We start from the raw sequence: 27,232 nt of genomic DNA on the forward strand, positions 1-27,232 counted from the left end.
TTTGGACAAAAAAACGTCTAACAAAAAGTCAAATTCAACCTTTTCTGCCCCGACAACTTTTTTCCCTTTTTTTTTTTTTTTTTTTTTTTTTACAACTTATTGGTGCTTTTAAGATTTTTGAACAGCTTTTTAAGACAGCCGACACGAAGCAATCACTGTGAAGTTCTCTTTAAAGATATACTTTTAGACACAAATGAATTAACGTTTTTGAAAGTAAGTTGAGTAGCCAACGTTTTTAAAGTGAAAACTAATCAAACATTTAATAAATATTCTCAGTGTCTGTGCAACTCATTCTTAGCAAGAACTAATTCCTAATTCAGTTCATCCACGTTGAAATGAATAACTCCTGTTTGTCATTTATTATGTGAAAGTTCACATCTCCAACCTGAACTAGGGTTTAGGCAAAAGAAAAATGTTTGTAAAAAAAAAATGCATAAAGGTCATGATGTCAACTAAGAAGTAGATTCTGTTTAGTTTATCCCACTGCCTATTATCTGTTTTATACTTTTCTTTTATTCCTCACATACACTGCACCTTAAAACATCTGCTCTAACTAACATTTTAATGCATTTATAAATGGAGAAGAAACTAATTTTGAATGGGAAGCAATGCATTTAGACTCCATTTCGTAAACATCACTTTTAACCTTCGTATTACTCAGAAGAGATTAGATTTTGCCCTTTAAATTCTCTTACACCCTTGAAAACCTAGTGTAAAACTACCAAATAAGCTAAAGCTATCCAGGACAAAGCGCTCTCTCATTACACTTTTTCTCAATTATTCTTTAGTCATAGACAGATAAAAATGTTACATTTCCTAAATATAGTTTTGCCAATTAGGGAGTTAAACCGTCATAATGTTCCTCTTCAGTAAAATCTTGTTTCTGTTTAAGCGCATTAGCTGAAAAAATTTTCCGTTTATTAAACTAAACACGTCTCTGTTGTTTTCTCAGTTATTTAACCAATAGTAGAGTAGTTTGTAGCTGCTTCTCTGTCTTTGCTCCATCACTCCTCCATGAACACACACACACACAAAACATTTTACATTTTAAGTTGCAGAACAATCCTGAGTGACCTGGGTAGTTTTAAGACTCCAGAGCTTGAGGTTCATGTTTAAAGTGAAAGGTGAGATGTGGAGATCTAAATTACCAACATAGATGAAAAAAAATATATATAAATAAATAAAAAAAAATTGTGAAATATCATTCAAAACGCCTTCAAATAATGTCAAAATTAGTAAAGTTGTCTTCATCCTCCTTCAAAAATGTGACCTCCTGTGTTCATGCCATTAACGTTATGAAACATATTTATGGTTTTATTTGATCTGTTTCAGCAAAATAATGGTGAACTAAATCACTCCATCATAGCGCTGTCTGTACATGTAAGAAGGTAAACCTCTGCCTCCGTCTTCTTCTGCAGCCTCTAAAAGGTTTTCTTCCAGGACTTTCCTACAATTGGTTCTGTCCATGTCTCCATCAGCTCTGACCACCTTCCCTGTTCCTGCTGAAGAGGAGAATCCCCGCGGCACGATGACATCTTCAGTTTAGACGAGTAAAACAATTTGTTGCATTAGCATGTGGGCTAAAACACGGAGATTTGATTTCAGCTGACCAGAGCACCTACATCCGTGTTTGCTGTGTCCCCTGCATGGATTGTGGCTGAGTGTAAAAAGGATTTCTTACGGCTTTCTTTTAACGAGGGCCCTTTTTTTTTTTTTTTTCCTTTTTTTTAACTTTCTTCTATAAAAGCCAGATTTGTGAGGTGCTGTGCTAATAGCTCTGGAGTTTACTGCAGTAGTTTGCTCCTTCAGTCTAATAAAAGAGAGGTGATGCAAACACGTTCAAATACTCTGTTGGTGTCAGGTTAAGAGAGAGAGAGAGCACAAATATAGGCTTTAACGTCAAATTGTGTCATGTTTTGTGTTTTTGAACAGTAAGTGGGTTTGACACGTATGAAGGCTATATTGCATTTCACATTTATACAGCTCTTAAACTCTGTTTTTCTTTTTAATGTTGTCTTGCATTTATCTGTGAAACAGTCCTTGGGGGATAACTATATTTGGGTGTCAAAACCTGCTAGTAAAAATGTCAACACCAAGTTTGTTAGGGCATCTGTGTCAGAGTTTTTAAGAGACACGTCGTTTGATTTTAAGTCCGAAATTAGCCAAGGTGGACAAGGATTTATCCGTCACCATACAGATTCTGCAATGCTTGCTTAACACTTGAGTCATGTAGGTTGGGGACCACCAGCACATGTAATATGACCATTAAAACAATGCCAAGCTAAAGCCCTGTCAATTAGCTTCGCCCACATCCCTTCTCCTGCCTTGTCTTTGGTTAGGATTTCAGGAACCCCCAGCACACCTTTAGTCCACATGTGTTCGCTCAAAAAGATGGATGGCCCGTGTCTCTGTCTCCTTCCTGGGCCAACATCCAGGTGCAAAGCAGCTGGGGAGGCAAAGGGTGCTGGGGAAGAAGAGGGAGGGGGAGACGGAGGACCAGAGATGACCGAATGGAAGTGGAGCCAGGTGATGTAAAGGATGGTCGAAAACAAGCCATAAATTTCCTCCGGTGCTCTCTGGGTGCTTATGGCTTCACCTGGTCTGTTCAGGTGACAAACCTAATACATGTCGTTGCATCACATATAAGTTGCTATGAGCACTGCTCTGTGAGGCTCATATTGTCCCTACTGATGTTTAAAAGTTAAAAGGGTTTAAAAAAGGGAAACAGTTTGAAAGAGAAACTTTAAAAGGGGCCACATGCAAAAGCATTCATGCCCCCTTTTCAACATGTCACCACATTATAAACACATTGAATGAATTTTATTGGTATTTTTATTCTAGCAACGCAAAGTAGTGCATAAATGTGAAGTCGAAAGAAAATTGATGAACAGTTCAGTTTATTAGAAAACACCAGGGAAGAAAAAACATCATGAAAACCAAGTCACGGGTCAGACAGGTTAAGGGTAAAGTACAAATTTTAAAACAGGGTTAGGTTACAAAACCACACCTGTGACATCTCTCACACAAATCACTCTTCAATCCATAAATTGAGAACGGAAAGAGGATTGGCATGCGTGCAAATCTACCAAGTTGTTCCCCTTAAGCTCATGCTGCAGAGATCCACAGCTCATGCGGGAGAATTATTCAGTAGATGCGGAGAAGTCGGTTAAAGCTGATAGGAAGATGGATGGAGCTAAAAACTGTTCAGTCCTGGAAGGAATCTTGTCAGAGGATGCCAAGATCTTCAGACTGGGATGGAGGATAAACCATCCAACAGGACGAAGACCTTAAGTTCACAGCCAGAGAAACATTGGGGTGGTCAAATGTACAAATGTGTTCTGTACATACACATACTTTCATAGAAGTATGTGCATGTGCATGTTTAATATTTCTTTTGATTGTTTGGAAGAATTTTTCTTCTTATGTAAAGAGAAGGATCAGTTATTAATGCGCACTTGCGTATCATTTGATTTACAAATATCATTTTGTTCCTTCAACCAATATCTCTCTCACGTAAATCTGTTTCCTGGGATGCCTCTACCAATTTTTCAAGGTTATCATGTTCCATTAAGGCCAAGTCATCACCGATCAAACGACCAACCTGGAGGGTAAAGCGCCGTTTCCCAGCCATCCATATGTTGCGGAGTTTAAACGAGGCTTCACGCTGCGGCTATAGGAAAAGTTAGCGGGATATTTGAACGGTGTGGGAGCGAACCAACGAGCAGGAAGACAGTGGGGTTCAAGGTGACTGATGGACTGTGATGTCCCACTGCGTCTTATACTACAGTTTTCTTTGGAAATGATTTGGCTCGATAACAGTATAAATGTCTGACAGTGATGATTTAAAAATACACAAGGAAGGATTTTCCACACACACACACACACACACACACGCACACGCACACGTTAAAAAAGATGGTATGTATGTGTGTGGGCAGTGTTTCTCAGCGCGTCATCCATCATGTTGTAAAGCCACAGTAGGCAGAGCGCTGCGTGTTTGGCCTCGGCTCCTCGCTCAGCCCTCATTAGCCATCAATCACTTCCTCCTTCCTGGCCGCCTGCTTGGGAAGAGACCTACTGACTTCGGATCCGAGCAAGATGTTCACTTTGGCACTTCAAACACCCCCACCTGCAACACAAATGCACTTCCTCAGATGGGAAGACGCAATAAGAAGTACCTGCTCACCGCACGACGTCAATGTCAAACGCGGAGCTTCAGAGAAACTCTGACAGGTTCGTCGCTGCGCAGAACAGGAAGCCGCCGAACCGAGAGGTCGGTCCGCCGGCGCTTAATAGCTAAAAAAAAAAAAAAAACCGACTCATTTCTCCTGAACAGCTCAATAAGGATTTGGGAAATGTCAAAGAGTTTTTAGTCAAAGCTCAAAGCATTGCTAAAGGGCAGCAGTTTCCATTTTAAAATGACTTTTGAGCTACTTTAGATAAAGAGAGCCGTGGCGTTATCTGATCCGGTCCACAAAAGCAATTCTTTGCAGTGTAAGATTTGCGAAGGAGCTTGCGCATCCGTCTACACTTGAAAGTTTCTATATTTCAGCTCGTATTCGAGTGGATGTGCTAAAAGATTCCGCCACTGTTAAAGAAGAGAGAGAGAGAGAGAGAGAGAGAGAGAGAGATGAACTTTAGCGTATAGAGGAAACGACTCCTCTCCTCTGAATTCTTTTCCAGAGTTTCAGCTCACTTTTTGAGGCTTAGAGCAGCTTTATTTGTCTTTGTGTTGATCATTTTCGTCGTTACCTTGCCGGGCAGTGAATGGAGTCCGTCGCTTGACACCGACAGCAATGGTCAGCGTCACTGGAAATGAAAGACTCGCTTCCTTGAGTCTCCTTGGAGGTTTTGCGGGAACCTTTCACTGGGAAAAGACCCAGGACTGGTTGCTGGGGGTGGGGGTGGAGGGTCTACATGTAGTTTTTTTTTTTTTTATCTTGTAATGTTCCAAACGAGCTGATGAGTGTTGCAGGTTTATGTATAGACAGAGACGGACAGCTAAAATGAGTCGTTCAGCTTTATTTCCTTGCACACTTCCTTCTTTTCGCACCGTTTCTTTCCCTCCCGCCTCCCCCTTGAAGTTTGTCAGCCTCTCTCCCGTTTTTCCTACACATCTCTTGCTCATCCCTGTTTTGCTCAAGAGAGAAAGAGGGAAAGCCCTGACACATCGGCCCAGTTCCTTAATAATGTCATCCGTTGTGAACGCTATTAGAAGATTACCCTCGGCCCAGGGCAGCCTAACCATGTGCAGGAACCAGATAACCTTGTGTTCTTTAATTTAATATCAACACTTACCCTCTTTTCTTGTCATGCTTTACCACACACAAATACCCTTCTTGTCCCCTCTGGTCCTATACGTCTTAAAGAGGGGAAGTAAGGAGAGAGGCACATGGACGAATCGCAACTGAGCAGTTTCTTGAAGATTTCTTTCCTCTACCAGGAATTGTAGTAAATAAGAAACACATAAGCGAGCTTCGTCTTAAGATTTCAGTGAATCTAAAGCACAAGTGTTCCCCTCCTTGCAACATCACAGGAAACAACCTGTTTTGATTTGAGGCGGGCTCCTCCGTCAAGTTTTTTTCCCCCCTCGCAAGCTATCACTGATTTAGCAAAAGGCAAATGTCCTCTCACAGTTTGATTGTGAGCGGATGAGCGAGGCAGAGGATTGAGAGAGAGAAGATAGTCTTCTACTCAGAAGGAGAAAGCAGCTACAAAATCAAATCCTACTCCACTCTTCTCCTCACAAGATGAATCACGGCCCTGAATTAGCTGGCGTATCGCGCTCCGTCCTAACGCTGAAGCTTCCCCCTAAACCCCCCCCTCCACCTCCACCTCCACCCTGAACGCCGTGAGCCAGGCGGCGGTGACGCGAAGGCCAGTGGCGCAGCCCCTATCACTCACCAGCACCCACTCACGCCGCCATTACCACGCCTTTATCTCATCTCCTGCAGCCTGCCACGGACAGCCGCCTCTGGGTCCTCCAGGCTACTTTACTAATAACCTGGTCCTTATCAGCCACCGTGCACCTCTGCCTGTGATCAAAGAGCCAATTAATGGAGCCGGGGAAAGGTGAAGCATTCAAATAATGGAGACAGCTGTTTTTCTCTGTTTGAGAAAATCCATTTTGTATTGTTATCAGCTTCATACAGCTCGCCCACCCTCTCTTCAAAAAACTAGCGCTTAATTCAAGTCGGCGTCTGCTTCTGCCTCGCTTGATAAGGGAAAGAGAGAGAGAGAGAAAAGGAGGTAGAGCAAAAAGAAGATGAGGATGAGAAGGGGGGGAGGAAGAAGAGCCTTGGTCACAATGAACTTTATGTAGAAGAATGTGGCAGGAATATCACAGCAGTCCAACTCATCCCGGAGCTTTATCAGCTCCAAAGTGGCTCAACACAGAGATAAGGATAGGGAGGGAGGTCATAGACGGGGCTGCGCTTCCAGAGCCGACGAGCCGCTTTGTTGCCTCGAAAAGCCAGCTGCTGATTCCAGCTCTTTGAGCTCCATTACAATCTGGTCAGGCAAAAAAAAAAAAAAAAAAAAAAAAAAGGGTTAGCCAGGAGGTTAATTGTTCTGGTCTCAGAGCGACACATAACTAGCTCCACCAAAGGCTCACATCTGCACTGTTTTGTTACCATGTGTCACGTTTTAATTTTAACTGTCGTTTTGGTCAATTTATTTAAGAAACTGAACTTGTTTTTCAGAATGCTTTAGTAAGCACAAAAGATTTCAGTTCATTTTCAAACTGTACAGTCAATGTGCTGTACAATTACAAGGTCAGGGCTCCCTTTGCAAGACCCTGTGCATTCAGATGGTTAGGTGACTACACAGGTGTGTACGACAGAAGACACACTGCAAAGGTTAAGAACATCAAATCTTTGACGGCTGTTTAATTCACACTTTTTAAAAAAATATTTTATCTTGTTTTGTTGATTTAAAGGGATAATTTAGATATATTGGAATTACAACTACATAAAAAAGTCAGTATCTTACCTGTATCAAACAGTCCAGTTCAGTTAAACTGATTATTTTGTATTGCAGAGTTAACGGCTAAGAGATAGAGCGAATGCTACTGCAACGTTAAGATACCGAAAGCTGATAATCTATCCGTAGAACCATGCTTATAAAAATATTAGTAAGTATTTTTAACGCTAGACATTTAAATGTTTTCATGCTTTTTTGATTGTGTTAATATCATCAGAGCAAAATGCAAAGAACACAAAGAAGTCTCAAGTCTATGGGCAAGAATGAACATATTTATTACACTGTAAAGAGAACAACAATACCAGAATTATACTGCAAAGTTTCACAGACTGACAGACCATAGTTTACAGCCCAAAAAAATGAAAAGAATCAAAATTGATAAATCAAAAGAATGAAATCAACAAGAAACCACAGTTCTGACATAGTAGACTGGAAAGCTCTCTAGAAGACACTGACTCTAAGTGGTTCAGAAACCACCATGTGTCAGCCTACCACTAACCTGTGGTTTTTATATCTTAATAAAGTATTGCACAACAACTTCAAATTATTTGAACTTTTTTTTTTTTTTTTTTCCTTTTTACATTTTGCCAACAGACCAGGAAAACCCTCCCCGTCCCCTTGAAGTTCAACTCATTGCTTCTGGTTAATGCTACGCAGCCCCTGCATCGTTTCCGTATTTCCTAGGAAGTTTAAATAATAGGCAAGTCCAAATCAATGGCGTTCATTTTTATATTTTAGTTTTGATTTATTAATTTTTCCTTTTTTTTTTTTCCACAAGATTTGCCTTTTTGTGTATATTCCCCGGCTGACAGGTTCGACTAGCACATCTGCATGTCTTCACAACAGACAAAAGGAGAAAAGAGGGATGAAAAGAAGAACAAGAGAGACATTTCTCCTCTGTGATCTTACTTTATATATCATAAACATAAGAAACAACAATTTTCTTTAAAATTTGCACACACTTTTAGATTTGTTCAAACATTTCAAACTCTTGGTGTACTCAAAGGTTTAAAGGAACATAACAAAAGCTTTTTTTTTCCTTTTTTTTTCTTATTTCTATTCATTTATGTTTCATTTATTTATGAGGTCTGCATTGTTACCAAGTAGTGATATGGTTTTGCAGCTGTATGAGCTTCGACTTTGGATTTTTATTTTTCCTGTTCTCTTGTGTCCATTTGGTTTAGACTAGACCAGTATCAGTGCCACAACTGATGCTCTTATCGTGCTCTAAGAGGTAGAGTGAGACAAACTTGTTTGCCACATAGAAATTTGTAGCAAAGCACAGCTAGAGAAGGGAATACAGGTAAAATAGAGCTTCTCAAAGAATTGTTGACTACTAGTTTATTTTCTTTTTTTTATTTCTTTGTCTTTTAACTCAGATTTTTTGCCCTGATAGAAGAATGAAGATATTCGTCATTTGTTGTAATGTTTTCCAACAGCTTGGCTGTCTTGTCGCAGCTTCTGAGAAGTCGGGACTTGGACACCTTTTTGGACTACGTGACCCTTCAAATTCAAGAGTGCAGGTGTTAAATTTTGACAATGAGGAAAGAAACAAGAAACTCTGGAGGGAGCAAAGTGCCCCAAAACATTTGTGTGGGCTTCCACTTGTTTCTTGAGGTCAGAATTTTTTTTTTTTTGTAACACGCTTCTGTATAGCACCAAGGTGTTTTGGGGTGAAGAACCTTTGAGTATGTCAGGGTAAGTGCTCTTCTAATGCAAATGGGAGGTTTGTTTTACTTATATTGAACATTTACAACAAAGTGTCATCGTTTTAATCCTGTATTTGAAATAAACTACTTGGGGAGGAAAATGCAAATGATGGTGGTCTAAAAGTCCAGCTTTACGTTCACATTGTGAAAACTTAAAAATTAAAGCCGACAAGGACACTAGATCTAGAGATGCACCGAGAAACTGTCAGACCATCAACTCAGTAGGTCCTGATGGGTAAATTTCAAAATTATGATATCTTTCCTGATCCCTGAATGCACCAAATATAAGTACCGTATTTTTCGGACTATAAGCCGCTCATTTTGTCCCACCCCTTGAACCATGCGGCTTACAGCCAGGTGCGGCTTTTCTGTGGATTTTTCTTCAACCACCAGGGGGGGCTCTTTAGCAGGAAGTGAATCATTGGAAGTTAAAATTAGAAATCAAAGAAGAAAGTGCTGATTTTCATTTAAAACAAACACAAACTAATAGCAGGCACGATGGAGAAATGTTTTCAAACTCATATGATGCAACTTTTAAGTTGAGGGCCATCGATCTGGCAGTACAGGATGGAAATGAAGCCACTGCACGTCAGCTCAGCGTGGCTGTGGAGATGGAGGGCTGCGTCCTTAATAAATCCAGCAGATTCATTAGGATTCATACTTCTGCTGCCCTCTGCTGGGTCCTTATGGAAAACTGAGTGTGGCGCAAATACCAGAGGCTTCTAGCCCGGTGCAGCTTATATATGTACGTTTCCATTTTTTCCCCAAAAAATTTGTAGGTGTGGCTTATAGTATGGTGAGCTCTATAGTCCGGAAAATACAGTGCTATCTGGTGGTGCAGACAGTGGAGATATTACTGAGAAAAAGAAGACTCAAAAATACTTATTTTCTACAACTGGTAAGGTTTATATGCAAGTCATTCAGGCTTCAGGAGAGTAGAATGTTCAGCAGATAACAGGAAGGCTCAGAAATAATCTTTTTCAGCTTTCAACCTCTGTCTGTATTGGAAGATGCTGGATTTGGAAAGTCATTTCAAAAAGTTAGTTTATATTTAGCACTATATAAGTTGTGGAAGATAACTTAAATGTGAAATGTGTAGCCACTTAATTTTTGCTTTACTATTCAGAGACAACATTGATATTGCCTTAAATAAATTATTAATGGCTTGAGACAGTAAGTCTAGACAACATCTTAAATGTTGCCTATACTGTAGTTATTAAAGAGAGACTGGAATTGGCTAAAATTAATATTTGTACAACAAAGCTGGGAGAGACTGGGGAAATTGGCCACTCTGGTCGGTGCATCTCTAACATGAAGTGAAAGATTAACCTCGATTCTTCAACAAAATGTTTACCATGTCACATTCTGTATTATTGCTCCTGGTGAAATGTAATAGTTTTTGTTGTATTTCCTCCTTTTTTCTCCCATTATGGGTACAGTTGAGATTCACAAAGGCTTAAAAAAAATTAATTTGTGATATTGAAATAACACGTAAGTGGACAAACCTCCTTTTAAAACATGTTTACATCAGGATTTTGGTCCTTGGTTTCAGTCTTTGGCTGTTTTTGGTGTTTCATGTTGAACTTGTGTAGTAATACTGTGTGTGTGTGTGTGTATGTGTGTGCATGTGTGTGTGTGTGTGAGAGACCTGGTGCTTTGCAGTGTTAAAGCTGTCAATCGAAGTCTACACCTCTGCATTTGGAAAATCACTTTGTTAGAGTACTTTTTTTGTGTATTTTGTCTTTTTTTGGGTTGTTTTGCATTTTTTCTAAAAAACAAATATTTAACAAATCTTCAGTAATGTACATGCACAGCGTGTAGCTATTTAAATAAAAACATTTTGGGTGCTATTCTTAGAATGTTAAATAGGGAAAAAAATGAATTTGATGTGTTTATGTGTTAAAACTGCATCAATTCAACATAATATAAAAAGAGTGACAATGCTGATACAGATTACAAAATTTCTGAGGAATTATGGCTCCAACATGTCGAAAAGAAGCATGCCAAAATAATTTCCATGACAGTGCAAATACATATATGTACAGTGCCGTGAAAAGGTGCTTGTCCTATGACAGATTTCTCCTGTTTTTGCTTTTTTGTTTCCTAAATATTTTAGATCACGATCAGACAATGATATCCTGAGTAAATACAAAAATTCAATTTTTTAAAAATCTGAATTCAATCTCTTTAGCCAGGGATGATTTCTGCCAGACAGGGAATCACTTAAATAGCACCTGTCTGACAACATGAAGTAGGCTAAAAAATCTCAAAAAGCAATCCATTCTGATCTTAACATTTAGGTGTAACAAAAAAAAACAAAAACTAAAACATTGAAGAAATCTGAAAGGGGCAAATACATTTTCCAAGCATTGTATGTCCCTTGTACAAAACATTTAGCTTAGCATTCCACGCAACATGCTAGTTCTCAGACAAGATCTGGGTCAAAATTAAGTAGCAGCTCTGAGATATAATATTGTGTCTTTTCTTGGGGTGAGGGGGAAAAAAATTAATGAAGCTACAAAGAGTCTACCATCTACACACAGAATAGAAAAGCAGCTTAAAAAAGGTAACACTTCTCTTTTTTTTATCTCTTTTTGCTCTAGCTAGAGATGGAATTATGACGTGTTTGAACTGTGACTTTTTTTTCCCCAGGTACTATGCATTGTCACAAGTGTCCAACACATATTCAATAAATAACCATTAGTGACGTGTCCAGGACGGGAAGCTTAACAGCGTGACATCTACAGGAAATGAATAAAAAGCATGGAGAAAAGTTGAGAGAGGAGGAGCGTGTCTGCGCACTGTTGGGTTTCCAGGTCTGAGCCGCCCAGCGGCTGCCATCGAAGATGTCTGACAGTCTCGCAGGTGAGATGATAACCTCATTTTCTGGTTGTTAAAGAGCTTTTGTAACCGGGCGTGCGTGCACGCGCGGCGTTTCGCCGTGCGTCCTGTGTGAGTGTGTGCGCGCGCGCGCTGTGGGCAAAGTTTTTGCATTCTGTCCAAGAAGTCTTCCTTTTGCGTCCTTCGGGGGGACTCGGATTCGGATTTCACAGCCCACTGACCTGGATATTACGACAAGTGAGAGGGAAATAATGCCGCCTGAACAGCTGGCTCGACTTGCAATCTGCTGCACATCTGCCCATTTCTTGGCGGCTGGGTCTGCAAGCCAGAGGTTCAGTCCATCCCTTATTTATTCATCAGCCTGTATTAAAATCTAATCTCTTCATTTGCAGTGAGCATTGACCACTTCGGTCAATCTGCTCTGTATGTAAAGTTAACTTAGGTGTAAGGTCTGGAACCAAGAGGAAATAAAGCTTAACTGAAGCATTAAAAATAAAACCTTTGTAAAGGGGAGGCCTCGAGTTCCTCCTACCAGTCTTTTCATATTTACAAGGGAAAGTAAGACGAGCTACAATGACGACATTGACAACGACAGGTACAACGACAAACAACAAGAGTAAAGAAGTGTAGCGATAAAAGGATGTTAATTTTAAATTCATTCATTCAAAACAAAGAATATCTTTGTGTTTCCTTAAAGTCATGGCAAGTCAATATGACCTGATTATGGACCTCGTCTTCCTCCTCCTTCAACCACGTTGCAAGTCAGACAGAAGCGCCGCCGTCCGTGTCCGCGAGCCGCGTTTTCTCGGAATCTTTGCAAGGCAATGTCAAGATGAGGACAAGTCATGCTGTTTGTGGGTTTTAGGAACCGACTGAAGAACACGGGAAGCTTTCCTAGCGAGGCGTGCCGTCGAGGGCGGAGGAGGACGGGGTGCTGGGGGTGGACGAGCGCGGGGTGGCGGCAGGCGGGGTCACAGCCGGACTTCCGGTGCCGCTGCTCGGAGTGCAGGCTGACGAGCTGATGGGAGCGGGAGTCTCTGAGCCCGGAGCTCCTCCTTGCTGCTGGCTGGACTGCTGCTGCTGCTGCTGCTGGGCCTGGAGGGTCTGACCGCAGACATGGTGGTGCTTCTCCCAGTCCTTGTGCTGGCAGAAGGAGCCGCAGTAACGCGCCGTGTTGCAGCCGCTGCACGTCTCGCTGGCCTTACGACCACAGTTCCAGCAGCTCTGATGGACATACGGAGAAGGAAAAAAAAAAAAAAACATATTAGTGAAACTGTAGGTTCATAATTACTCAGATATTTGTGTGTTTGTGCTGATGAACTTCTGAATACTACAGCAAATATATCTGGTTACTGTGTTGAACAGCTGTAATCTACCACAGCGATCACTTATTAATAATCGCTAAATAAACATTAAGCCCATTGTAGATCAAGCATAGAAGGGCTAGATTGGTCTAGTCAAAGTCCAGACCTATATCCATTGGAGATTTGTGGCAAGACTTGGAAGCTGATGTTCAGAGAAACCATTCATCCAGTCTAAGTGGTCTTAATCCATTCTGCAGCACTAATAAAGTATAAACTCAGAGTGGGTCACACATCAGCTTTCCATTTGAAAACACAACATGAGCAAACACAAAAGTGAGATTTGGGAAAGCAAAATTACAATAAAAACACATAAACTGTGGTTTGTGAAACTCTATATAAAATGAAACATGCCTGTGCGCTTATATGTACAAGACAGCAAAAGTAGATCTAGAAGTCTTTTCTTTCGACACAAAGACCTCCTAGATGTCTTAGAAGCATTTCAGGGTTGCTGTACATCCACAGGAAATGGGAGAGCAGAGTTACACGCAACCTCTAAAAGTTCTCCCCCGAGACGCTTCTCTTTCACAAGCATCACTCCACCAATTAATGTCAGACGTGAGCCATATTTCCCTCTCACTTAACTGATTAAAACCTCAAGGTCTCCAGTGGTCATTAGCAAAGGAGGGCCGCTTTCCTTACTCCCTCTCAGCTGAATTAGAAACAACGTCCTTTGCATTCTGGCGTGAAACAAAGAAGACGGAGGGAAATTAAAACAGCCGATGCCTGTATGTTACTCTCCTGCTATATCCTGAACATTTAAAGCTGGGCATATTTGACCTTTGCAAAAGATGTTTCATCAGATTCTCCTAAAGGAATCATGCAGATTTCCCCCCCGCCGTATATAAGAAAGTCCTATCAGCCGTCTTATTTGAAAGCCTCTGGAGCAGAAATGCATCGAGACAGAATTCGACGCCGTATCCAGGGTTACAGGTACCTCGCTGGAGTCCTCCTGCTGGTTGATGATGGAGAGCGCGTCCTCGGCCGCCTGACGTTTGGCCTCAGCTACCGTGCGCTCCATCTTCGCCCGCTCGCTGCTGATCATCTCGTGAGCCTTTCGCTCGGCCTCCGACACGGCCTTCTGCAGCTCAGACATGGCCTGTCGCTTGACCTCGTTCACCGCCTCTTCTGGAAGGAGTTTGGAAACAAGTGAGTTTCGTGCGTTTCTTTGGATTTTTTTTTTTTTTTTTTTCTTTAAAAATGAATGTGTCAGCTAACACAAGTTCAAATTTTATGATGTTATCTACGAAATGTTTACTCTTGTCGATCTAGAAGTCACCTGGAGGAGAGAATGCCATTCAGTGTTCATTCAGAAATACGTGTAAGAAAAGCCTTGAAATGTAGAATTAAAATTTTTGCAGCACTATTAAAAAAAAACAAACCCAAACAAAGTCCTAAAAATTAGACACCTGTATCATTTTGTATTTTGTTTTAGTGTGTAGTTTTGAAGTATTTTTAAACCTCGTACATCCTACTGTAAAAATGTAAATGTGTGGAGTTTGGTAAACTTCACTGAGACTCTGGAAAAATGTGTTTCACCAGATATTTGGAAAACGACAGAGGAACTATGATGCCTGTTTCTCATCACAAGGTGGTAACTTTGCTTAGAGTCCAAGAGATCGTTACAAATAAAAATGGAAAATAGATCTAGAAGGACAACAATCCCAAAAGTATGACCAAATCAATGCAGTAGCCAAGCTTAGTCAAATTAAAGAATGTTTTTTTTTTTGTTTTCTCTAAAAGGTTCATCTATTTTGTGAGTTTTATACATCTTTACTGACAGCACCAAATATATGTTGAATAAATAAGCAGATTTTCTTGCATCACACTCTATAGCCTCTAAATGTCAATGTTTTATGGTAAAGTTGACGATAGATATCTTATTTAGGAAGCAAACTAAACATGCATCTTTTATGTTTAGGTGAAACCCCCCCCCCAAAAAACATACAAAAGAACAAGTCATTTCATTCCAGATAATAACACAGCGCTTTCAGGCTTTCCCAGTGTGTTATTTTACATTTGTTTAGAGCAAAGAATGACCTTGAGTGTGGATATTAAACGACAGAACCCTGTCAAAGCAAAAGGAGGGCTTTTTGTGTTTGTTCCCGTCATGCCTGTAACTTGACTAATTGTGTATGCAAATCGGCCAATTTACATTTAAATTATGCATTTCCATTGTGATCCCAGAGGCCCACGCGGTGAAGGGGAAGTGGGAGAAGCGGCAGGAAACCGTGCAAGGTGCTTGAATATTTATCACTAACTGTAAACATTTGCCTGTTTCAAACAGATGTATCCACGGCCGCTCGCCATTGTATTAAAAAAAAAAAAAAAAAATCTTTTTTTTTTTTTTTTGCAATTCTCTCTGGGTTACATTTATATCAGTTTCTCCTCAGAAAAAGGGTAAATGAAAAATAGCAAGCCTGTTTATATATGTGTGTATATATATATATATATATATATATATATATATACACACACATACAAACAGCTTTATATTTTATTAAATGGTTGAGTTGCCTTATTTGTACATGTTACAGATGTATCGTACGTGCAAAATGTTGTCGATGTGACACGAAATGTGTACTTTTCCATATACGTTTTTCCCAAATCTGATTGAAGAAAACATTTAAACCAGGGTGGTTTTGTCTTTAACCTACTGTGCTGACTGAAGTCATAAAAATTGCTCTGGCACCTAGAGATATAAGCCTTGTGCATTGAATCGTGATTACACGCCGAATGCCTGAGATGGAAGATCGATCAAAGCCGGAGAGGGAAAGGGAGAGTCCTGGAGAGCAGTAGGAGCTCCAGCGGTGTTACTCAATTCAATTTAAATGCATATTACTTGTTCTGAGTATCACACACATCATGCATGGTCAAGCAAGGGGGGCGATTTCTTTTCTCCAGCAACTTTAAAAGGCACATATAATCTGTCACTGACGCTGAATACCAAGTGGACTCCTTCCAGTTCTTCAAGGCAGCCATGTCGGTGAGTGTACACACTCATAAGCGTCGATTAGATACACCTTTATTACTTCTTCTTTTCTCCACAGGTTGATACAGTTTTCTACAGTTTCCATTAGGTGAAATAAGGAAAAGGTTCTTGTAACACAGTTCTTCTCCTCGTCCTGCCATTGGGGATCATTTCTGTGTCACTTTTATTAGACATAATGACGCCTTAAGCTCCTCTTTACAATGCAACTTAATGGGATTTTATAATCCCACAGACTCGTCGGCTCTTTATTAGCATCGCCAGTTCAGTTGCTCGCCATCAAATACCAATTCGACCAATCTCGTGCAAGCAACTCAAAAGACAGACATGGTCTGATAAACTGAGGAACTGCTGACCTGCTGGGATATTAATCACTACCAAAAAAAGAAGAAAAAAACAACAATCCAACACCAGTGCTTTGAACAGAGTTCAAAGTTCAGAGTTCAAAGGAGTATAAGTAGACTGTTTCAGGATGATAGAAAGACAACAGTAGCTCAAACAACAAATCATTCCCACAGCTCTGTCAAAAACTGTCTCTGAGCAAAGAACATGTTGGACCTTGAAGCAGAAAGACCACAGCAGCTGAAAACCACAAACGGTTGATATTGCGACTCACTGAGGAATCGCAAAGACTGTATCAGTTAAACAAGCAGTCAGAGTCCAAAATATACTAACCTTATAGAATCTATTTCTACACATGTTTGGCGGTAACCAGTTCCATACTAAGTATCTACCTTAGGTATTCCAAGAACTTAAAACCTAAGAGTAATAACAATAAAAAGTTGAATCGTTCCCTATTTAATGCTTCTCTGTCTGCCTAAATCTGAATGTTTTGTTCATTTTAAGAGCAAAACTTCAGAAACTGTTGTGCATGTAATCTAATGTACGTAATCTATGTATATAATGTAATCTAATCTATGTAGTTGTCTTGGTCAACCTCTATTATCACACTGGCACCAGATTTAAAACAAACAATGACTGACAATATAATATCAGATTCCCTAACCGAGACGCTGAACATCACTCTCAGTAATGGTTGAGCATTACCCTTTCTGAGTGAATACACCATTAACAAAGTGCATCCAAAACTAGGAGAAATAGGAAACTTTTAAATCAACGCGCACCATAAAGGAATTTTGCCCAACTTGCACTAAAGGGGGTACGCAACATTTCTCTTAGAGTTCTTCCAGGTCTGCACTGACATTTAAACCGGTACGTTTCGTCAACCTACACTCACTCTCCATCAAAGTGGAAAAAAAAATAAATAAATCCAGCCTTGATTTGATCAAAGTGGAGGTCTTGGAAGCAGTAAAGAGTTCAGCGTGGAAGTGGTGCTCACCAGCCTTTTTCCAGATCTCTTCTGGGACATAACCAGACACGGGCCGGTGCAGAAGCTCCCTGTGAATTTCTGCAGAGGAAACAAGGAAAATGAATCTCATACTGTGAAAAGATTGTCCAACAAACAATGTGGATTTTTTCTTTTTTTTTTTTTTTGGTGATACTTTTTACTGTTTATTTGTTGATGAAGACAACAAAGTTGACAAGTAAACCATTAAATAATTAAACTCTTAAAAAGCAAAGCAGTAATACAGTACCAAGCACATTTATTTGTATTAAAGCAACAAAAACATGCTTCGAATTTAAAGCCCACAGAATGAGATCCTTTGCAGGCTCTGTTTTGGTAAAAGCTTTGGAACCTGTGATTTGTTTTTTACCTGACGTTGCATTTTCCTGTGCTGCAGGGCTCTGCTGCCTCGACTGCCCGCTGGACGCCCCCTTCTTCAGCTCCTCGGCGTCGCTGTAACGCCTAATCCAATAGTTGAGCTCCTCGCGGTCGGCCTCCTGGCACCTCCGCAGCACCGTCAGCGAGCGCCTCGTTTTCTCCACCATGTCCATGATGCAGTTCAGCAGCTGGGCAGGACAAAAGACAAGACAAAGCGCTGGGTTAACACATAGAAACAAAGGCACGGTTCATTTAATTTCAGCTGAGATGCAATTTTGGAAAGGTGTACCGTTACGTTTTTATTGTCAACTATTTATTCATTTATTTTTTTCACTTCAGGTGGCCCGTGACGTATTTCTGTCACGGGCTTATTAAGTCATCAGTAAGTAAATAAAAAATCTGAACAGTTACTATATTTAAAATGGTGATACGCAAGTCGAAAGCTTCTACAAGAATTACAGTGCCTTTCAAACGTTATATTTTCACAATTTTGCCATGTTAAGAACAAAAAAGATCAATATATGTTCTAGATTTGAACTCAACTCAGTTGAATATGTAATATCAAGACACTTTACAAAAACAAGTCATTTCAATCCATTCAGGCTTACATTCCACTTGATCGTGGTTATCAAAATGTGTGGAAAAATCAGTTCGTTATTCAAATGAATTCAAAACATTTTCTACCTAATTAGAATCTATCAAGTCATTGAAGCAGAAATCCCTCGTGCTAAGCATGCATGTCGTGACAGTGGAGAGGAAAAGCTTCCCTTTAACAGGAAGAAACCTCCAGCAGAACCTGGATAAAAAGAACACAAACATAGGGGATATTTCTAAAAGAGAACTGAAGGGTCCATGAAGAACTGATTGTTTACTATCAGAGTTTTGAAGACTGTGGTTTGGATTCTTTTGTGCTGTATTCAGATTCTAGCAGCTTTTTAAAGGTAGAGACTGAAATGTTTGTCCATTTAGCTTCTCATAATAACCCGGGCTCAGTCAGCTGGATGGAGAACATTTATGAACACTAAGTTCATAAATGCCACAGATTCTCAGTTGGATTCATGTCTGGACCTCGACTGGACTCTCAGCACATCAGCATATCTGGATCGAAATCTTTCCATTGCCCATCCGACGTTGTGTGCTTACGCTCGATGTCCTGCTGGACGGTGCTGCGTCCTCTGACAGGCTGCCTTCAAGAACTGAAATTAGTCCCGTTCTTCTCCCCCATCACCTCTAATCAGCTTCCCCGCTGAAATGAAAACGAAACCCCACGACTCCCTACGGCCACCACGGTGTTGTGTATTCAGGTTGACATTCGCTGCTGGTTTTCAACCTCAGCTTTTCGCATGTTGGTCAAATGTACCGTGTTGGTCTCCTCTGATCAGAGCACTGACTTTCACATGTTTGCTGGGCCCCTGCATGGCTTGCAGCAAACTGCCACTTTCTTTATACCACACTTTGATTCAGACCAGATGTGTGGAGTGGACGACTAGTAGTGGTCCCGTTGCAAGCCTCTCCCTCCCGAGAAGGGGATATCTGCAACTCTGTCAGAGTTTCCGCTTCTGTCCTGATTAATGCTCTCCTCACCTGGCCTGTCAGTTTAGATGTACGGCCACGTCTTGGTAGGACTACGCAGCGCCTCACGAGATGTCCAAAACTCGAGATATTGCTCTATAATCTATTTCATAAGGTGTAACAAGCGATGAAATTACACGTAATCACTATTTACTGTCTATACAGCCTGATTTCATGTGACAAACCCAGTTTGTCATATGAAATATGTCGTAATAATGTGACAAAAATGTGAAAAAGCATATTGAGTATCAACCCCTCATGCAAAACATTAGATTAACAACGAGGAGTGTCAGCATATTTTCAGTCTTTTCATTTTGTGCTGGTTTCACTTCTAGAAAATAAACAAATGCCATAAAATATAAACGACGCACAATATCTGCAAGCTGCAAAAATGTAATGCGAGTCTGAACATACCTGCAAAATCAATAATTTATGTTACTGATAGCAAATAAAAAATAAAGATTCCTAACTCCTATCTTCAGCAGACGACATTATTAACCTACATTTTTTTTTAACTTGGTAATATATATATTTTTCTTACGAATAAACAAGGCACAACAAACACATTAATAATAATAATAATAATAATAATAATAATAATAATAATAATAATAATAATAATAATAACACAGCTCTCTGATCCGCAGTCCAGTGGGATAAATGTTTTACTACAACACGACAAACACTATCAAATGTTACTTACAAAGAAAGAATAGTAATAAAAATGTTATTACTTTTCTTACATGGTCAAGGTGCTTCCACTCCTCAGCCCATTCTCTGTCTGTCAGTCTGTGGTCGATCACCTCTTCCTGCCTGCTCCCTGCATGCATACCTGCAGTAACAAAAAAAAAAGTAAAAAAACAAAAAAACAAATGGAAACAGAGAAAAAGAGTCACTACAACTAAGAGCAACAATTGATGTAACATTACTTTGTCATTCTCCTTCTATCATTTCTCCATTTTTCCATTTTGTCCCTCTTTTATGTCCCCCCTCTCTGCATCCATTTTTCCTCCCTGCCCTCCTTTCTTTGCGGTCTCCATATCTCTCCAGCACCCCGAGGGCAAATGACTGAACTTCTCGTCCAGTTAACATCCATCACCGGCTGGAGACATGGTAAATGTCTCTCCTATATTTAGAAAAGAGTCCTTTACAGCTTCATCACAACTTGGCATATGCAGAAAAAAAAAAATGTCTCTCATATTAAAACACGACGTTAAAATGTAGCAATAGTGGCTGCAGCTCTGCATTTTTGTCCTCCAGTAGACATAAACTGGGTTTTTTCTGGGAAGCAGGAATAACAGTCTTTCATCTGAGCAACAGAGGCAGTTTTAACACTGAGGCCAGTTGTAGCCCTTCATTAAACAGTAACATGATCTCTCTGACCACACGACTAAAAGCATGCGATTCTGACGAATGAAGTCTAAATAGTGCAAAAATACCAAGAAGCCACAAGCAGGACTTAAAGAGGAAGCGTAATCTGAACGCTGAAGACAATTTTACGTCCACTCTTCTGCTGTTGTTGCTAGAGATGCGTCAAAATGCTTAAAATCACGTGTAATTTCTTTTGCAATCGCAGGTAAAAACACGGCTAAGAAAGAGGATTTACTTCATGTATAAAGGCAGTAGAACAAGCTCCTTCTAGGAAATCCGCGACGACAATTCTTTTGCATAAATTACAGTTTATAAACATAAAATCCTGGACAAAAGGGCTGTTGATGTTTCCTTAGACATCTGCCAAGGTTCAGGCTTTTAAGTAATACTTTTCCCAGTTTTAGCTTGTATGCAGAAAATGTCTTTATTATGTTGTTTTTTTATTCATGTCCTACTTCTTAGTTGAAAAAGAAGTAGGACAGATGAAGCATCAGAGGTCTATCAGTCATTAACTTTCATTAAGATTTAGTCAAACCTAAACTAGTATCAAACTTCTAGAGATTTTCATTTTGTCATAAATCAGATTTAAATCAGCAGGAGGAATCTGCAGAGATGCCAAGAAACAAGCAAACAAACACAATCATTTGACTTGAGCAGAGACACGCCCCTGAGGACCAGGTTTCTCAATAAATGAACTTTGGCTTTAGTGGAATAGTATATTGAATTATCCAAATTACCTTTATTTTAATCAGGTAAAAAAAAAAAAAAACCTTTTACAAAGCTCAGTAAAAGGTTTCCTAATCAGAGAAGAAAAATGTTGCATAAATTGACATTTTTCACTTATGCAACACAAAGCACGGCATGCTTTGTGTTGCTTTGCAGAGCAACACAAAGCATGTAAGGCTGCGGGAAACTCAAAAGCACAAAAACAAGAGGTAGTTTTTTTTTTTATTATTTTGATCGGCATCCATTATTTCTTCGCGTTTATGAGGTGCCGAGTCTAAAATACTTTCAGACGTCTAAATTCAATTACAGTTTCTTTGTTCCGCGACTCGGCCAGCAGACGGGCGGGTAAAGCTGAGCCGACGGGGCACAAGAAAACAAGCGCGCCAGATGAAGACGTGGTTGAGGACAGACTTGCTCACGACTCGGGTTTACCTTTATGCAGCGACATCCACTGCAGCGACATCTGCAGTGGATGTCGCTGCAGATCAAATCCGTATGTATTCAACAAGTGGTAGCAGAAAAAAAGAACACAGTTCATTCCTGATACGGCTTAAGCTACGCAGCTTGACCTTGTGCTTTTTGGCCATTTTTTTTTTTTTATCTGTATGCAATAATTATTTCCTATGTGTTTATATGCATAGTCTCCATAAAAATGAATATGAATATGCTACTGAGCAGCAGTCGCACTCCCTATTTACAGAAATAGGGGTGTGCATGACTGCTCAGTATGCTCCCTACTGACCGCGTGCAGACGGACGCCTCTGTCTTGAGAAGCACAGGTACAAACCAGGTGTGAGGGATGATTTGTTTGTTACCAACCTGTTTGCAGATTATAAATGACATTATTTATTTACGCCTTTTGACACCAACCGTCCCGGAGAAAGGAAAACAGCGATCCAACATGCTAAATTTACGAATGTACCAGTTAATGCAATGAACTAGAATCTCTACATGATTCGACTGAATGTACTACAAATGCTCTAGATCTGTTCATAGACGGCAGTGTTGTGAAAGCCGGCCACTCGTGGTGTACCAGCATGTTGTGTCTATGATATAAAGTTATATAAACAAGGAGACAAAAACCCAAAAAAAAAAAAAATTCAGCAAACCCAAAAAACAAAAACAAAACCATCCTTACCAATAGGCCTGGCTCGCTCTCGGATTTCTCTGTGATTGGAGGCTGCGTGTCTGTACGTGTCACGGTAATGATGGGCGATGGCCATGTCGTCTAGCCTGTAGTGCTGCGGAGGAAGGGGTCCCGGGTGGGGCAGCCCGTTGGGTTGGTAGGAGAGTCCGTTGGACGGACTGAAACGCTGGGCGGGGCTCATGGTGCAGGGCCGTTTGCTCGGGTGGACGTCTGGGTGGATGGCGCCGTCTCGCTCGAAGCCGTTCTCTTTGGTTCTGAGCAGAAACGCAGAATGACGAATTACGTATTTTTTTTTTGTTTTTTTTTGCATTTGAAAAATCGTGATAACAGGACTTGATGAGAGAATGTGACACCAAATGTGTCTTCGATCTCTTGTACCAGAAAACAAAGAGATGTAACAAATCACAACACATGAGGAGAGGTGAGATAATGATACAGGTACAAATGATGTCAATATCACACCTCATTTGTAAAAAAAATAAAAATAAATAAAAAAAATATGTGGTGCAGCACCTGCTCACTAGATTTATCCTATAAAGGAGTATAACGACTGGTGCAGGCCCTGGAGCTGTCGCTCCAGTGTAAGTGCAACCTCCTACCAGATGAAGTAATTGCCACGACAGGTTGTGTTACCTGAATCGTCGAGGGGCTTCGTTCCATTGAAAACAAGTTAAATTTATACATAAACAATTAAACCTCACTCACCAAAAGTAACACATGCAGACTCACACAAGGAGTTTCAAGGGGATCAGGTGGATTTTTGTTCGCCTGTTTCAGAAGATTAATGTGGCCAGGTGTGTTTGCGCGCGCGTGTGTGTGTGAGTGCGTGCTTGCACATATGTGCCGACAGTATGTTTTTGTGTGTGTTCTCAGCTTTGTCAGTTCACAGTTAAAACCTGCCAACCTCCCCTGCTATCAAGAGTCCCCTGGTTTCCTCTCTCCCCCCTCTGTCTCGCTTCTCTTCCTTCCCATCTCTCTCTCCGATGAACAGATTGAACTTCTTAATGAGCTGTTTTTATGGGCTCCTAATGCTCATCCACAGCTCTCCATATGCTCTTTTCTTCCATCCGTCCATCTCTCCGTCTCCCTCGACTCATCCATCCACCTCCTCCCACGCGCGCGTCTCTCCCCAGCTTTCCTGCTGCAACAACGTTTGCGTCTTATAGACACCAGAGAATAAACATGCAACCTTGCGGTCACATTCATGCACAGTTTGCTCATGCGTGCCAGCACATTCTTGTTTATAGCTAAAAAAAAAAAAACGGGCATTCCGATTAGAAATGCAGCAGAGAAATCAGTTGGTGACCGTTCCCGATTGGGATCTATTTTCTAATCAGCGAGTGCATCAAATGAGTAAGTGTTCTTTCATGGAAGCGGACTCAAAATGAGTTGTTTTCTGTATCTATGAGGTGTCTGAAATGAAGCCAGAGGAGGAACAAAAGGTGTAAGCAAACCTTATTTTATTAGAAACACGTTGGCTTTTCGTTCAGCTACTTTTAATCAGAGTGAAACGTCAGCAGATGCAACTGCGGTGGAGATTCTCTTACCTTCTTCAACAGTTCAATTTTGTCACTGAACATGCTGGATTTGTCAAGGATGGGAATCCTCTGGACACTTCCCAGTTGAGATAAGGGTCTAACTTAAAGTTCAGCTCCAGGACGGCCAGTGAAGACGCGTTCCTGGTTGAATATCACTTGAATCGCTGAATCAAATGACTGAATCACTAATTGACTGCAGCCTTCAGTCAAGTTCTGCACAGTGATTCAGGCGCGTTAAGGCTAATGCTAACTAAAACTAACGTGGGCGTGGCCAATTAGTGCTTGTTTTGACACATCAGAAATCTCGTTTTACAGCAGAGCTGTGGAACAACAACAGTTCTCACGTTGAGATTTTACCTTTGGTACTCATCGAAATAACTAATAACTGTTCACTACACGAGGCTGCTTAGCATTCCCATATAGTTACACTCGAATATGGTGCTCTGGAGCAAAACATGCAGGACTCTGATCTTACTCTACTAGCAAAAGTGTGAGGCCATTCAATGTGGTGTGCTTTTACACTCGGACGTGTTCAAAAACAGAACAACATGTCTAATGGTTGGAAGTTGGATTGATGTTTATATGCAATTGTTTCCCGTAATCTGGGAGCATCGATGTTTTCAGATTTTCAGTTGTAGTTCTGTAATGTTAGGCTATTCTTCGTTTTATTTTAATACACTAACAAAATATAACTTATTTAATTAAGATGGTTTTCCTTGCAATTCATTCAGAAAGTAAAAACTATATTTTGTTGCATCGAAATGGCGGGCATAGTGTACAGGAACATCTGTGCAGAATATGGACTGGAAGCCCCGAGGTCAAAGTGGGGGACACCCCCAAAGGTGGTGGAGAATGACCGAGCTAAGATCCTGTGGGACTTCCAGATCCAGACAGACAAGATGGCGAACCAACCGGACATTGTGGTGGTGGATAAAGAACAGAGGAAAGCCGTTGTGGTGGATGTAGCAAGTGACTACAACATCAGGAAAAAGGAGCATGAGAAACTGGAGAAATACCAGGGCCTCAGAGAGGAACTGGAGAAGGCCTGGAAGGTGAAGACCACAGTGGTGCCTGTGGTCATCGGGGCCCTCGGGGCAGTCACCCCCAAACTGGAGCAGTGGCTCAAACAGATCCCAGGAACAACATCAGACATCTCAGTCCAGAAATGTGCAGTTCTAGGCACAGCCAAGATACTGGAGGAACCCTCAAGCTCCCAGGCCTCTGGTAGAGGACCCGAGCTCAGAGGATGAAAGAGACCACCCATGGAGGGTGAGAGGGGAATTTTTTTTTATTTTTTTTATTTTTTATATTGAATAGAAAAAAAAATCTAAATTATACAAATAGGCATCAGTTTTCAGTAATTATTCAGATTTGCTCTTTGGTTAAACTTAAACTGACCAGCAAGGTTTTTCTGTAATTTGTCACTAAAATAATGTAAAAAAGGATGAAAAAAAAGATCATTTCTGAGGTTTTACTGGGAAAGTTTCTTGTGCAGTTTTAAAAATAACAAAACACTCTGCTTCCCCCCTGAACGGACAGTATGCAGCCACACTCTCTCTGGCAAGTATCACAGCTTGTAACAAGTTTTTTTTTTTTTTTTTTTTCTAGCAGCTAGAAGTCCCTCAGTTCTCGTTTGGGGGATTTTTACTTGTTCTTCCAGAAAAAAAACACAAAAAGCCTTTGAGCCTCTGCGAGGTTCTTTTGCCAGCCCGTGTGCTCGGCTCCTGTGAGGGTTGTCCAAAGATTCCTGATGATGATTAAATTAAAAGCCTTCGAGGGGCAGGGAAAACCTTCACCTTACATGACGACGGCGCGAAGGTCGGAATATTGGTGTGAGAGGAATCCTCTTTATGTCTGCGGCCGCTTGTTTGTGCCAACAGTGTGATGTGCGCTTCCAGAACTTGCATCTATTAACGTTCCAACAAGTAGAGACTGTTTACTGCCACTAGTTTAAAGCATCATCCACCCATCCGCAATATTTAACAGTAAGTAGAAGATATTTTCTTTCAACGTTTTGCACGCTATTTTCTCTTGAGTATGACTCTGCTCATTCAGAATAAAATACACTCAGCCCACAGTATGTTCTACCATTTTACAAACCATTTTATAGCTTTTAGCTTGCACAATTGCAATACTTAATTTCATGGCGCAGACAGAGAAGACAACCTCTTCTAAAAGGTTCTCCATTAATGTGGGAATTCAATCTCAACGTTGCTTTGCTGCCTTGATTCGCCTCCAAACAATCAGTTCTCTTGTAAAGTCTTCTCGGAGGTCCAAATGTTGAGTTCAGTTCCAGCTCTGGCTGTGATTTAATAAATACACTTCCTTGCGAAGAGAGAGACCTTTGAAGGCATTTATCAGGACTCTCAGCTGTGAAAAAGTATTTTCCTTTTTACTTATTTCCTTTGTCCTTCCATTTCAGTCGCACCTCAGTGTTTTGGATAATCAAATCTATTTTAATTTTATGCAAAGAAAACTTGAGTCAATACTAAGTTCTATCCAAACATATCTTGCCAAACATAAAAATTACTCTGGGAACCTTTTGTTAAATTACAAATTACCTGTAATGCATTTAAAGATATGTTGTTTTTTATCATCTTAAGTAAAAACAGGGTCTGTCTTGACAACATGAACTTGCAACTGGTATAAAATGTTAATTTTCAATAGGCTTTTTAGAGTGATAATGACTTTGTTGTGTGTATATATTTTAATGATGTTTCTGATATCCGCATGTCGTAGCTGCTGGGTAAAAATCTTGTCCGAAATTGTAACTTTTCAGGAAAAAAAGTAAAACTTCTGTCATCTTAAAGAAAATTCACACAGTTTAGTCAAAGTTGCATGCCGCTTTTTATACATTTCAGCAGACATTCATCAATGAAACACAAATAAATGTGATGCGTAACCAATAGAGATGATTTTCACAAAAGAAAACGCACAAAAAAATAAAACTGCAGATACCAGATTTTTACCTGACGATGACACTATGATTGTAGTAATCAGCATGCATTGACAGAGCAGAGAATTGTTCGAAATTAAGGACTTTCACTGAGATTCCAATATTCTGGGAAGAGTTGTGGGAAGGCAGAGTGGAGGTAAGCAGAAACTCGAGGTGCTTAGCCAGCCATAACGGTGCTGGAGCCTCATCTGTATGTGTTATCAGCCCGTCTCCCCAGGCTCTCACACAAGACTGAACTCACACTTCCACACTGGATACACCCTCCCACACACACACACACACACACACACACACACACACACACACACACACACACAC

General features: G+C 40.5%; 1 protein-coding gene across 2 annotated transcripts in view; it reads right to left on the minus strand.

The window, feature by feature from the left end:
- Positions 1–10,279: 10,279 nt before the first annotated feature.
- The window catches only part of runx1t1 (RUNX1 partner transcriptional co-repressor 1), a 98,387-nt gene continuing 81,434 nt past the window's right edge, over positions 10,280–27,232 (minus strand). The window contains exons 7-12 of one of the 2 annotated variants that reach the window (XM_015055393.1): positions 22,412–22,674; positions 19,920–20,008; positions 17,597–17,792; positions 17,221–17,289; positions 13,830–14,020; positions 10,280–12,755 (exon numbers count right to left, since the gene is read on the minus strand). In XM_015055393.1, coding sequence (XP_014910879.1) covers positions 12,426–12,755; positions 13,830–14,020; positions 17,221–17,289; positions 17,597–17,792; positions 19,920–20,008; positions 22,412–22,674 — 1,138 coding nt within the window. In that variant the 3' untranslated portion in view covers positions 10,280–12,425. Of the gene's footprint in view, positions 12,756–13,829; positions 14,021–17,220; positions 17,290–17,596; positions 17,793–19,910; positions 20,009–22,411; positions 22,675–27,232 lie in introns of both variants that reach the window. The other variant, XM_015055392.1, reaches the window with a different exon arrangement.

The sequence above is a fragment of the Poecilia latipinna genome, unplaced genomic scaffold (genome assembly GCF_001443285.1).
Source record: "Poecilia latipinna isolate Pla-1442-1.1 unplaced genomic scaffold, P_latipinna-1.0 Scaffold1313, whole genome shotgun sequence".
Classification (NCBI taxonomy): Eukaryota; Metazoa; Chordata; class Actinopteri; order Cyprinodontiformes; family Poeciliidae; genus Poecilia; species Poecilia latipinna.